This window comes from Schistocerca serialis, chromosome 11 (genome assembly GCF_023864345.2).
Source record: "Schistocerca serialis cubense isolate TAMUIC-IGC-003099 chromosome 11, iqSchSeri2.2, whole genome shotgun sequence".
In the NCBI taxonomy this organism is placed as follows: Eukaryota; Metazoa; Arthropoda; class Insecta; order Orthoptera; family Acrididae; genus Schistocerca; species Schistocerca serialis.
Window position 1 is genome coordinate 199169230 of NC_064648.1, and position 15050 is coordinate 199184279.

At 46.0% G+C, this 15050-nt stretch overlaps 1 protein-coding gene across 3 annotated transcripts in view; it reads left to right on the top strand.

Annotated features, from left to right (window-relative positions):
- The window catches only part of LOC126426883 (uncharacterized), a 37896-nt gene extending 24415 nt beyond the window's left edge, over positions 1-13481 (top strand). For all 3 annotated transcript variants that reach the window (XM_050088933.1, XM_050088931.1, XM_050088932.1), the window contains one exon: positions 10823-13481. In XM_050088933.1, coding sequence (XP_049944890.1) covers positions 10825-12303 — 1479 coding nt within the window. In that variant the 5' untranslated portion in view covers positions 10823-10824 and the 3' untranslated portion in view covers positions 12304-13481. The remainder of the gene's footprint in view (positions 1-10822) is intronic.
- Positions 13482-15050: the final 1569 nt, after the last annotated feature.

Sequence of the window (15050 nt, forward strand, 5' to 3'; positions counted from 1 at the left end):
CCACAACCGTGAACATACAGTTACTCACACACATAGAAAGACAATACTAGGTGGTGTGGGGAAACATTTCAGTATAATGGCCCTGTAGAGCTAAACAGTAATTAGCCTAGTAAAAAGAGGAGTCTTTATAAAACGTGCAGCATGCCATGTACACGGGCTGGTGGGAGCAGTATTATGCTATGGGAGACATTCTCCTGCACTGGCATGGGACCTGTGATAATAATCAAAGGCATACTTACAGCTGCAAATCACCTGCATCCCTGCAGGCTTCGTGTCTTTCCCAATGGCGATATCATCTTTCAGCAGTATAATTGCCCGTGTCTCGGAGCCAGACTGTGTGACAGATATAGACTGGGAGACTCAAATGTCTATCACGGGTGGCAGGGACAAAGAATCCAGTGAATTTTTTTTAAGTGCATTATCTGAAAACTACCTCAAGCAGTTAAACTGAGAACCGACTTGTGGCGATAACATATTAGACCTTCTGGTGAAACAGTTAATGCACAACAGAGAATCGGCGATCGTAAAGCAGTTACTGCATCGATCATTTCACCCGTAAATAGAAATATTAAAAAAGGTAGGAAGATTTTTCTGTTTAGCAAAAGTGACAAAAAGCAGATTTCAGAGTACCTGACGGCTCAACACAAAAGTTTTGTCTCAAGTGCAGATAGTGTTGAGGATCAGTGGACAAAGTTCAAAACTATCGTAGAATATGCGTTAGATGAGTATGTGCTAAGCAAGATTGTAAGAGATGGAAAAGAACCACTGTGGTACAACAACCGAGTTAGAAAACTGCTGCGGAAGCAAAGGGAACTTCACAGCAAACATAAATGTAGCCAAAGCCTTGCAGACAAACAAAAATTACGCGAAGCGAAATGTAGTGTGAGGAGGGCTATGCGAGAGGCGTTCAATGAATTCGAAAGTAAAGTTCTATGTACTGACTTGGCAGAAAATCCTAAGAAATTTAGGTCTTATGTCAAAACAGTAGGTGGATCAAAACAAAATTTCCAGACACTCTGTGACCAAAATGGTACTGAAACAGAGGATGACAGACTAAAGGCCAAAATACTAAATGTCTTTTTCCAAAGCTGTTTCACAGAGGAAGACTGCACTGTAGTTCCTTCTCTAGATTGTCGCACAGATGACAAAATGGTAGAGATCGAAATAGACGACAGAGGGATAGAGAAACAATTAAAATCGCTCAAAAGAGGAAAGGCCGCTGGACCTGATGGGATACCAGTTCGATTTTATACAGAGTACACGAAGGAACTTGCCCCCCTTCTTGCAGCGGTGTACTGTAGGTCTCCAGACGAGCGTAGCGTTCCAAAGGATTGGAAAAGGGCACAGGTCATCCCCGTTTCCAAGAAGGGACGTCGAACAGACGTGCAGAACTATAGACCTATATCTCTAACGTCAATCAGTTGTAGAATTTTGGAACACGTATTATGTTCAAGTACAATGACTTTTCTGGAGACTTGAAATGTACTCTGTAGGAATCAGCATGGGTTTCAAAAAACACAATCGTGTGAATCCCAGCTCGGGCTATTCGTCCACGAGACTCAGAGGGCCATAAACACGGGTTCACAGGTAGATGCCGTGTTTCTTGACTTCCGCAAGGCATTTGATACAGTTCCCCACAGTCGTTTAATGAAGAAAGTAAGAGCATATGGACTATCAGACCAATTGTGTCATTGGATTGAAGAGTTCCTAGATAACAGAACACAGCATGTCATTCTCAATGGAGAGAAATATTCCGAAGTAAGAGTGATTTCAGGTGTGCTGCAGGGGAGTCATAGATCTGTTGCTATTCACAATATACGTAAACGACCTTGTGGATAACATCAGAAGTTCACTGAGGCTTTTTGCGTATGATGCTGTAGTATATCGTGAGGTTGTAACAATGGAAAATTTTACTGAAATGCAGGAGGATCTGCGACGAATTGACGCATGGTGCAGGGAATGGCAATTGAATCTCAACGTAGACAAGTGTAATGTGCTGCGAATACATAGAAAGAAAGATCCTTTATCATTTAGCTACAAAATAGCAGGTCAGCAACTGGAAGCATAAATTATCTGGGGGTAGGCAATGGGAGTGATTTAAAATGGAATGATCATATAAAGTTGATCCACCTACCGCTTTGACGTAAGACCAAAATTTCTTAGGATTTTGTGCCAAGTCAGTACATATAACTTTACTTTCGAATTCAATGAACGCCTCTCGCATAGCCCTCCTCACAGCTACAGCTACAGCTACAGCTACAGATAGCTGTAGTAACACCAGCACTCCAAGGAGTTACGTTTCACATTACAATGAACAGAAGATGAAAGACTTTATGATCAAATCTACTTCGGGGCCCTAGATTTGATCATATTTGTTGGATGACAGGCGAGATTTGACAAACTTCCCTAATACACCATCAAATTTCTTTGACATAAAAATTTGACATGTCACCTTTGACAAAGAAATATGATCTAGATGTATCAGAGGCCCTATATCACTCCAACTGCACACGCCCCTCACCATTACAGAGCCTCAACCAGCTTCAACAGTCCTCGATAACATGCAGGGTCCACGGATTCATGAGGTTGTCTCCAGACTTGTACAAATCCATCTGCTCAATACAATATGAAACGAGACTCGTCGGACCAGGCAACGTGTTCCCAGTCATCAACAGTCCAATGTCGGTGTTGACAGTCACAAGGGTACACGAGTGGGCCTTTGGCTCTGAAAGCCATGAATGATTTGCGCCCTTACACTTACCGACGGCCCAGCACTGAAATTTGCAGCAATTTGCGGAACCATTGCACTTCTGCACGTTGAACGATGCTCTTCAGTCATCGTCAGTCCTGTTCTTGCAGAATCTTTTTCCGGCCGCAGCGATGTCGGAGGTTTGATGTTTTACCAGATTCCTGATATTTACGGTACACTTTTGAAATGGTCGTACGGGAAAATCCCCACTTCATTGCTACCTCAAAGATGCTGTGTCCCGTCACTCGTGCGCCGACTATAACATCGCCTTCAAACTCCCGTGATAACTTGCCATTGTAGCAGCAGTAACCGATCTAACAACTGTGCCAGACACTTGTTGTCTTATATAGGCATCACCAACCACAGCTCCGTATTATGCCTGTTTACATACACTACTGGCCATTAAAATTGCTACACCACGAAGATGATGTGCTACAGACGCGAAATTCAACTGACAGGAAGAAGATGCTGTCATATGCAAATGATTAGCTTTTCAGAGCATTCACACAAGGTTGGCGCCAGTGGCTACACCTACAACGTTCTGACATGAGGAAAGTTTCCAACCGATTTCTCATACACAAACAGCAGTTGACCGGCGTTGCCTGGTGAAACGTTGTTGTAATGCCTCGTGTAAGGAGGTGAAATGCGTACCATCACGTTTCCAACTTTGATAAAGGTCGCATTGTAGCCTATCGTGATTGCAGTTTATCATATCGTGACATTGCTGCTCGCGTTGGTCGAGATCCGATGACTGCTACCAGGATATGGAATCGGTGGGTTCAGGAGGGTAATACGGAACGGCCTCGTATCACTAGCAGTCGAGATGACAGGCATCTTATCCGCATGGCTGTAACGAATTGTGCAGCCATGTCTTGATCCCTGAGTCAGCACATGGGGACGTTTGCAAGACAATAACCATCTACACGAACAGTTCGACGATGTTTGCAACAACACGGACTATCAGCTCGCAGACCGTGGCTGTGGTTACCCTTGATGCTGCATCACACACAGGAGTGCCTGCGATGGTGTACTCGACGACAACCCTGGGTACACGAATGGCGTTCTGTTTACAGCATCGTAATGGTCGCATCCGTGTTTGGCAACATCGTGGTGAATACACACTGGAAGCGTGTATTCATCATTGCCGTACTGGCGTGTCACCCGGCGTGATGGTATGGGTTGCCATCGGTTACACGTCTCGGTCACCTCTTGCTCACATTGACGGCACTTTGAACAGTGGACGTTACATTTCAGATGTGTTACGACCCGTCGCTCTACCCTTCATTCGATCCCTGCGAAACCCTACATTTCAGCAGGATAATGCATGACCGCATGTTGCAGGTCCTGTACGGGCCTTCCTGGAAACAGAAAAAGTTAGACTGCTGCCCTGGCCAGCACATTCTCCAGATCTCTCACCAATTGAAAACGTCTCGTCAATGGTGGCCGAGCAACTGGCTCGTCACAATACGCCAGTCACTACTCTCGATGAACTGTGGCATCGTGTTGAAGCTGCATGGGCAGCTGTAGCTGTACACGCCATCCAAGCTCTGTTTGACTCAGTGCCCAGGCGTATCGAGGCCGTTATTATGGCCAGAGGTGGTTGTCCTGGGTACTGATTTCCCCGGATCTATGCACCCTAATTGCGTGAAAATGTAATCTCATGTCAGTTCTAGTATAATATATTTGTCCAATGAATACCCATTTATCATCTGCATTTCTTGTTGGTGTAGCAAGTTTAATGGCCAGTAGTGTATTTCTGTATTCAAATACTCGTGCCTATACCAGTTGCATTGGCACTCTAGCGTAGTTAAGTGTACAGAGGAATAAGTTGGGGTCTCCTACTTAGGAGCCCCTTGTTCAACGATGTATATTGAATGATACGATCCAGAACACTTGTGCTTGCACAGGGATTGCACTCTGCTGCCAGATCTGCCGCAGGTTGCCACGGACCCTGTTTTACAGAGCAGAAAAGTCTCTATCTCCAGGTTCTGTGACGATCCTGGATGCCAAGCGCCTTGTTGCCTCTTCATAATTTTCCCGTTATTCAGCCACGTTCCGTAGATTCTCACGACAGTAACACATCATCAGCCGAGCAGCCTCACCATTTCCGAAATTCTCTCTCCCAGAATCCAGGCCATAACAATCTGTTCTTTGAATGAAGGTAGGAGAGGAGGTACTGCCAGAAGTGAAGCCATGAGGATGGGTTGTGAGTCATGCTTGGGTAGATTAGTTGGTAGAGCACTTGCCCGTGAATGGCAAAGGTCCTGAGTTCGAGTCTCGGTCCGGCACACAATTTTAATCTGCCAGGAAGTGTCATCCGTTCATTGTCAGTGTCATTTATGCAATTGAATTTCCACATTTTTGGCTCTTATCATCCCTAGAAATGGTTTGCTTTTCATTCCTGCTCCAGTTATATACTTTCTTTGATGTGGCATGTACCCACAATGCCTTCAGGTGTTGTTTGTCTCCCAGTGGGCAGTGGTCATAATGTATGGGCTCATCAGTGTATAAAAACTGTGTATCCTGTGCTTCTGTACAAGTGCAGTCATGCTTTACACAGAGATTCGTGCATCTCTGTGTCCTCTTAGGCATCGTGCAGAGCGTCTCGGAAACTGAGCCTAAAAAGGCCTCCCCAACACTTTGGCTCGACTCCTCACATGAGGCTCATTATCCCCATATGGAGTTTCAGGTATTGTAAATTCAGGGCTCCTTTGTGCCCATTTCATTCACTGCAATGTATGATCTATAAGGGGCATTCAAAAAGGAATGAGTCCGAGGCATAATTACAAAAAACAGTTCAAACGGCTCTGAGCACTATGCGACTTAGCTTCTGAGGTCATCAGTCCCCTAGAACTTAGGACTACTTAAACCTAACTAAACTAAGGCCATCACACACATCCGTGCCCGAGGCAGGATTCGAACCTGCGACCGTAGCGGTCACCCGGTTCCAGACTGTAGCGCCTAGAACCGCTCGGCCACACCGGCCGGCGCATAATTACAGAAACCGATACCTGTATGTTAGAAGTATTGGTGCTGGCTGTTGACTCTTGTCCCATTGTGACACAAGGCTCTCTCATAAAATTCCTGGGGCTGCAATGTGAACCAGTTCTGCATGTACAGCGTGGATCATTTGCCCCTATGCTGACATTCTTCTTTGGCCGATTCTGATTGAGTTCCTGCAGCACAGGACAACAGTAAATGCCTAGCATTACTCGCAAACCTTGACCACCCTTCGCCAAGCGATCAAATCAAAACGACCAGGAAATCTCACCTGTGGGGTCATTCTGCCTCATACGGCCAACACAGTTTTGGCACTACTGCAGAAATTCAAATGGGAGGTTTTCGGCCACCCTCCATAGACTCCCTGTGATTACGCCATTTTTGGTCCCTTAAAAAGGCTCTGAGTGGCAAATGATTCACCTCAGACTGCGACGTCCAGCTGTACGTGCGAAACCGGCGAACAACGCAGCCCCAGGAATTTTATGAGACGGACATTCACTGCCTTGTGTCACAGTGGGACAAATGTCTCAATAGCCAGGGTCAGTACATACAGGTACTGGTTTCTGTAGTTATATATGGTTCGTTTCTTTTTGAATGCTCCTTATAAAATCATGCTAATTTTACACAATATGTTTTTACCTCAGCAAACCCTTCAAAATTTTGTGCAATTACTTAATATGAAGCAGCACAAAAACTTTGGCATATAACAGAAAGAAATTCAATCATTTATTGAACAAAGATATCAGACACTAAGATGTGCAAAAATAAAAATTTTTCATCTAATAGTCTTCTGGAGATTTTGCCAAACCATGCAGAAGTTCCATCTTGCAGTATTCAGACGTGATACACGATTCCCTTGTATTTGAGCTGAGGCATTAACTGTGTTTGCACTATCTTCAAGTAATAATTTCTGTTCACGTACCCTTACAAAATATAGACCTGACAGCTATTATGATGACTTTCTACCCAAAATTGTAACATGACCTGTGTACCTTCCCAGCTGTTGAACATAATGCAGATTCCCATAGACTAGAAAAAGGTGTTCTGAACCCGTTTGCTGCTACAGACGTGCTGTCTACATTCCGTGCTGAGGGCAGCTTTTGTTGCAACTGTCTGCTTGCCAAATGCTGCTCCCTGTGCTGAGAAATGGTGTTCTGGCTGATACGAAATATTTATCATCTGATTTTTCGGAAACTATTAGGTGAAACAATTTTATTTTTGCATACCTTAGTGTGAGGTATCTGTACTTTGTAAAGGATTGAATTTCTTTTTGTTATATGCCATAGTTCTTGTGCTGCTTCATATTAACTAAAACATTGCACAAAATTTTAATTTTAGATCGTACATGGCAGTGGGTGAAATGCCAATAAGATATCGAAAGTTTATTTAAAATTCAGATCAGAACAATGTCTGTTTTCATTCTCAAGTTATTTGGTTTTATTGTCAGTGGATTGTCGCACACGACATGCCCATTCGTGTCATGGCGCATGGCGGATCGTGTGGTCGTAACAATTTTCATATCTGATAAATGATTCAAGATGTCAAAATGAGGTATTTGCAAATGATAAGTACACAATGCACTGAAGATATTGTATGATAAGTATTCAAAAGTTTTTTAATTGCTGAGATAGGGAAGTAACTTGTCTGCAGGGGTGACGGATTGGCAGCTCCAGATGTGTACAGGTTTCCATAGCACTGTAGATAAACCCAAGCGGTTTGGTTACCCCTGTGCACAGCATCTGTGTAACATCCACATCTACATACATACTCCACAGTCCACTATACGGTGCATGGCAGAGGGTACCTTGTACCGCAACTAGCATCTTCTCTCCCTGTTCCACTCCCAAACAGAACGAGGGAAAAAGACTGCCTATATGCCTCTGTACAAGCCTTAATATCTCTTATCTTATCTTTGTGGTCTTTCTGTGAAATGTAAGTTGGCGACAGTAAAATTGTACTGCAGTCAGCCACAAATGCTGGTTCTCTAAATTTCCTCAGTAGCGATTCACAAAAAGAACTACTCCTTTACTCTAGAGACTGCCACCCGAGTTCCTGAAGCATTTCCGTAACACTTGCATGATGATCAGACCTACCAGTAACAAATCTAGCAGCCCGCCTCTGAATTGCTTCTATGTCCTCCCTCAATCTGACCTGATAGGGATCCCAAACGCTCGAGCAGTACTCGAGGATAGGTTGTATTAGTGTTTTATAAGCGGTCTCCTTTACAGATGAACCACATCTTCCCAAAATTCTACCAATGAATCGAAGATGACTATCCGCCTTTCCCTCAACTGCCATTACATGCTTGTCCCACTACATATCACTCTGCAATGTTACGCCCAAATATTTAATCGACGTGACTGTGTCAAGCACTAAACTAATAATGGAGTATTCAAACATTACAGGATTCTTTTTCCTATTCATCTGCATTAATTTACATTTATCTATGTTTAGAGTTAGCTGCCATTCTTTACACCAATCGCAAATCCTGTCCAAGTCATCTCGTATCCTCCTACAGTCACTCAACGACGACACCTTCCCGTACACCACAGCATCATCAGCAAGCATCTGCACATTGCTATCCACCCTATCCAAAAGATCATTTATGTAGACAGAAAACAACAGCGGACCTACCACACTTCCCTGGGGCACTGCAGATGATACCCTCACATCCGATGATCTGTATAGATGTCCACAGTAGTGGAAACGCTAATGTGTGTACTGCAGTACATCAAAAGTGATCAGAAAGTAACACTCTTGAGTGATAAACGGCATACGGAATAGTGTCAATAAGGAAGACAGAAGGAAGGACAGGGTCGAATGTCCCGTCAGTATTGAGGTCGTTAGAGACGGACGGTGTGAACAAAGCACGGCAAGCCGCAACTCGCTGCACTATGTCGTTGGCATATTATACAGTATATTGTCAGATGCATCATTCACATACATCAGTCTAAATTATCTATTTCCTTTCATTTTTAATGTAGTCATGTGTGATGACTGTGGTGCCCCAGGTTCAGATTGTACGGGTACAGTATCCTTACATAGCTGTACCTAGACATAGTATCAATCATATGATCTACGCAGCAATCATAAACTAAAGCGAAGACTGCAGTGCAGTCGACAATGTGCAAGTGGGTGTGTGAGGAGTCGAGTGTTGGAGTCCGTGAGTGACAGTCGGGTGTGCGAGAGGCTAGAGACGGTTGCTCGGTAACGAGGCCGGAGATTAGTGGCGGTATATAGGCGTAATGGCACCGGGTATTCAATTTCTGTTGATTGTTTATAAATGTTGGTTTACAAAAGGGAGATTTAATTAATAAAATTCAGTACTTGAGAAAGGACATGTTATCATTTAGTAGTTTTCCTTAGATTTCACAATAACAGAAGGGCATGACAATGAGTTTCACGAAAAGGAGCTATTACTTGTTATGCTAAATTAATTAAATATATATTCATCTTTAGCCTATACGAATAATAAAGTTCGGTGTGAAACTGTGACGAGGTTATAAGCTGAGGTTTTGCTAATGGATATTGCTGGAGACTGCTCGATTGATTGAGTGACAGTGGCATATATTTCCTCTGAAGTTTTTCTCACGTTCACTGTGAAGTGTGTCTCCGTCACTGTCCGGAACAAAAGTAAGGCTGCTTGATGAGGTGGGGCGTGGCCAGAGTGATCTCTGAATGTACTCGTTCTCTGTCATTGTCTGCCCTGCGTGTGGGTGTTTGTGCACCCCCAATTGTACAAAGGGAGGAGGGGTGCAGGTATCCTCGGACACCCTGTAGAGATGCACGATTTGCAGACGACGGACTAACACGGAGAGCTGCAGCAAACAGTCTCGCGACTGGGGACCACAGTAACAGCATAGCCGTGCTATATTATTGCCTACCGAGGGAAGTGGTCCAGTGGTTAGCACACACTGGAGTCCGGTGCGGAAGCAAGGCGGTTCGAACCCACGTCCGGCTGTCCAGATTTAGATTTTCTGTGATGTCCCTAAATTGCTCCAGGCAAATCCCACAATGCTTCCTTTGAAAGGGCACGGCTGATTTCCTTCCCCATCCTTGACACAATCCCAGCTTGTGCTCCTCATCTAATTACAGTAAAAGCTCAATTAACCGTCGCTCTTTAAACTGTCAGTTTCTGTTAACCCTCACTGCTGTAACAGCATAATAATACTGTAATAACAGAATGCTCTAAGGCACAGTGACGCGTCCACTTTGTTTATTTACTCTATTTTAGTGGGAAGTGAATGTACCCGCCCGCCGTAGAATGGTACATAAAATGTGACCTTCAGTTGGCGTGCTAACACATCTCCCCCTTTTTTTGTATTTGTCTCACTTGTGAGTCAACAATCGCCACTGGATCAGTTTCCAGTTGTGGCGAGAAGACTGTAATTGTCGCAGTGTATCTAGCGGGCTGTGCCGTGTTACGTGTTTCCCTCTTGAATAAGCTTTATTGACTAATATTTTACACTACCGTATTTAGTGCAGGTGTGGGTGATACAGTGACTTGATAAAATGTCTGAAAAATGTAAACGTGTTGTTTTAGGACTTAATCAAAAACTTGAAATTATAAAACGCTTAAGAGAGGGCGAAACTGCGACAAATGTAGCACTGATTTATGGTATTGGAAGAACAACAGTTAACGATATAAAACGTGATGCTGATAAAATAGAACAACATGTGTCAACAGTGCAGAGCATGGCTGGAGATGTGCGAACAAGAAAGACAATGAAACCTGCAAAATATGATGAATTGGACTCTGCAATGTACCGATGGTTTATACGAGCAAGAAGTCAGGGGATTCCACTTTCAGGGCCTATAATAATGGCCAAGGCCGTTGAAATGTGTTTCTGTTATCGGTCTATTCACTCAACCGTCACGACCACGGTCCCAAAGATGACGGTTAATCGAGTTTCCACTGTACCTCGATGTCAATGGAATGTTAAGTCCAATCTTTCTTCCTTTTTGTATTATCACTCGATGTTCACGAAGAGGTCTTAAATGAAACGTACATCCTTAAAATTTGTAGTGCAGCTTATTCTGACGAGTAACTAGGAAATTTATTTTTGTTCACAGAAATGGCATCGACTCCACAGGCTGTGATTTGTGACGACTTACTGCTTTCCATATTTTCCTTCCTGCCGATCCCAGACTTGGCTCGGTGTGCTGCCGTGTGCCAGCAGTGGCACAAAATTGTGACAGGATTTACACACCTGTGGAAGGGGAAGAGGTACGTCAGTGACAGAAGTCCGAGGGAATCTGATGAGACACGTGCAATCTTGAGCACTCTGCCGCCGTTGCAGGAAGTCATCGTCAAGCAGCACGTCAATTTCGAGGTGGACATTTCCTACCCCCGTATGGTTCTGTCGGTGACCAGCATTTCCGACTTGGGAGCCACGCGGGGCTACCAGAGACTGACGTGCGCGTACCTGTCGACTAAACTCGACATCGCGGACAGCACCCTCTCCCCCCGTTCGCCTGTCGACCTGGCGGCGCTCCGCAAGCTGCGGATCGTCAGGGCGATCCCGACACTCGAGCCCGACGCCAGGGCGGAGTACGCGGTCAGTTCCGCTCTGCACCTGTGCCCGAATCTCAGAGAGCTGAGCGTGTACGTAGACTCCATGTCGGCGGACTGCCTGGAAGGTTCGGAAGGGGTCGGCCGGTTGCGGACGCTCGAAATACGGTGCCCCCGCCTGAAAGAACTTTCGTTCCTACGACACTGCTCGGCCGCACTGGAGGAACTGGAACTGAAAGGTTGCTCCGACCTGCCGTCCGCCGCGTACGCGGAGCTCCGGCACCTCGGGAACCTGCAGAGGCTGCGGCTGCGGGACTGCTGCGTGCTGGGAGACGACCTGGAGGCGGCCGTGACGGGTCTGAGGTCCCTCGCGTCCCTGCAGCTGGTCGACTGCGTATTCGTCTCCGACCTGTCCTTCCTGCGTCATTGTGACCGGCTGCGGGAGCTCCGCGTCGAAGCTGAGGACGCGCCGGTCGCAGGCCTGCGACACCTGCCCGCCGGCGTCCGCTCGCTCTGCCTGGTCGGCGACACCGTGACCGCGGAGGACCTGTCCGAGCTGCTGCCGCGCCTGCCGCTGCTCGAGGAGCTGGACCTCTGCCGCGCGGAGCTGGCGCACCTGGGCTTCCTGCGGCACTGCCCTCGGCTGCGCCGCCTCTGCCTCGAGTTCTCGACGTGGCCCGACGAGTGGGAGCTGTCGAACCTGCACCACTTGACGCAGCTCGAAGTCCTGGACCTGAGGAGGTGCGCGGTCGACGCCGACGTTCTCTCCGGAGTTATGCCGTCACTGCCGCGACTGGACGCTCTGTTGCTGGCTCACGTGGAGGACATAGTCCACTTGGAGTTCCTCGGGTGCTGCCCGCAGATTCGTAAATTGTCACTTTTTAATGCCTTCGGATGGGAGTTGGAGGCCTACCGGGAACTGTGCCACCTGAAAAACCTGCAGCACTTGTGTGTCAGCAAATTAGTGTACAACTTTGTCCACGAGCTCGTCCGACCGTGCCTGCCACGAGTAAAAATTTATTGCTCAGATCGGTCTATTTAAACTTCTGCTCGAGGAACTTTTCTAACTGTAGATATCGACAACTGTATAGATTAATGTACATCATTTACAGACTGAATTTTTCACTATGCAACTGTGTGTGTGTGTGTGTGTGTGTGTGTGTGTGTGTGTGTGTGTGTGTTCCATTCTTACTGGCAGGTTAAAACTGTCTACCTTACGGGGACTTGAACCCAGAATACGCACCTATTGCAGACAGTACCGACTCGGTTTTACAGTCGTCGTCCACTTTACTTTAGCCAGTACCTTACTCTACCTTCCAGACTTCACAGAAAATCTCTTGCATAACTAAGTGAACTAGCAATCCTGAGAATAAGGATATGGGGGAGAAACTATTTTCAAACTGTATGTCTACTGCAAAATGAAAGTTTAACTAACTCTGGGAACTGCCCCTAGGCTGTGACTAAACCATTTCTTAGCAATGTCCCATCTTTCACGATTGCTAGTTCTGTAAGGCATGCAAGAGAACTTCTTTAAAATTTGGAAGGTGGAAAATGAGGTACTGGCATAAGTATGGCTGTGGGGGTACCTCGTGAGTCGTGCCTCAGTAGCTCAGGTGGTAAGAACGTTGCCCACGATAGGTAGAGTTCTGGGTTCCAATCCCAGTATGGCACACAGTTTTAATTTGGCTAGAAGTTTCTCTGCAAGTGATGTCTGAAAGAATTCTCATTAAATAATATTTTCTGTAGTTCACTTTTAGTACCAGGTCAGTGTTATAAACTCGAGCGAGCAGTTCAGTTGTAGTAAAACCTGTTTTACATTTCCAGATTTTATGTTTACCTGCTCTTTTCTGTTATTTTCTGTCAGTCCCTTCATAATCTGTATCATCTCTATTAGTTATCGTCCTGGCATTAAAAATTTTGTGTAGATAACATTTCCCACGGTTGCCACATCTGAACCACTACCACAAGTTGCAGCATAGGTTTTCAGATTGGTTTGTGTTCCCACTCATGCAAAACTTGTAAGATAATGCATAATGTAAACTGCATGTCCTTTAATGCCCACAAGAACCAACTGTGCAAATGCCTTCAGGAGAAATGCAACAATGTTGCTCAAGATTGTATTTTTATACATTGAAAATAATTTAATGGTTCATCTGCTTATTGTCGTTGCTGTGTAATTTATTGTTAACCTGTAGCAGGATGCGTATAAAAACAAATGTTCAACCCGTGAATTGTGCATTTCTTCCCAACCTTTCAAGCCTCCACCACAATGGAAATACACTGTTTTATTTCATTCTCGTTTCTCTGGTGCCTTCGTCCAGCGTTGTCGCAGGGTTGGCACGGTTACAGTACGGTGTGCCACGGTTAATTGTAAGAGGTGGCTGGATGCCACCTCTTTGAGGACAGCACACAAACACCCAATCCCTAAGCGGAGAAAATCTCCGACCCAGCCGGGAATCGAACCCGGGCCCCTTGGCATGACAGCCCATTGTGCTGACCACTCAGCTATTCTTTTTTTGGTAACATAATAGACTTTTATTTACAAATTAACAATACATATTTACAGATGGAGATAACTTCAAGTCTCTTGCGTACATTTTCTGTATAGTTGTTGAGTCTTTTTTCTTTTCATTTTGCTGTGATTGTTTTTGATACACACATTTTGTTTGTCAAATATCTATTTTGTTCACTTGCAAATTGATTTATAGTGGTACGGTTATTTTATTTTAGTTCTAGTCCTTTTGGTGTCTATGGGGAAGGGACATAAAGTTTTCTTTTTTCAGTTTTTGTTTCTGTTATGATATTTTATGAGTTTGTTAATGCTGTCATTTCAAAATTGCTGACATTAGAGAGAGATTGATCTGTTGGCACAAGGTGGTGTCTTTTGAAAGTCATTTATAGTTCCATCTTACTGATTATGATATACATCAAAACAAAGCAAAAACAGTAGGGTATCATATTTGATTTAGCAAAAGCTAGTTGTGAAATTGTGGTTGAGAGAGGGGGAGAGGGAGGGGGGTGGGAGAGAGAGAGAGAGAGGGGGGGAGGGGGGGAGCACATGTGACATACGATAAAAAAAAAAAGAAGTGTTGCAGCCCGTCGACGGTCAAACCCGGGACTCCAATTGGCACAGCCAAAGCTGGGGCCCACTGCACTGTTTCTCATCGGGAGGCTGAGCAAGTTCAATAGCGTCATGGGCAGTGCAGAGCGATACAGCAGTATTTGGAACTATTTCTTTATTCGGCCAGTTTACAGAAGCGTAATGTCGGCGCGCCACCCGAGCGCCATTCTGCGAGTCCGGCCGTCTCGGCACTCCGGGACTGCCGACACTGCTGCTGCGGTCGACGAGGCTGCCCGACGGTGGAAGTCGGCTGCTCTAGCCTAGTCGCCAACCGCCGAGGCGTAGCGACTGGCACCGCTCTACTGCCCACGATTCCGGAGACTGTTACGGCCCCAGTTTCCGCCACTCTCCGTGCCGTTTGGCCCGCTTTGTCCGACCGTCGGACGGAGGTGGTCGTACCGGTCACCCGTGGCCCTCGGGCCACTGCTGCTCCCGGGACGGGACCGGACTCGCATCCGCGCCCTCCCGGACGCCGTGCCGCAGCTCGCCGCCAGTGGCGTTCGCCGGACGGCGACACCCGCCGCTGTCTCGGGCGCCGACACGGTGCTGCCGCGCCTCCCGCAGTGTACGCCTCACCAGCAGTACGCCGGGTGGGAAGCGGACGAAGTCCGTCCTGGACCCGCTGCAGACTGCAGTCACTGCCCGCCTTTAGGCAGACCGTGCAGTCT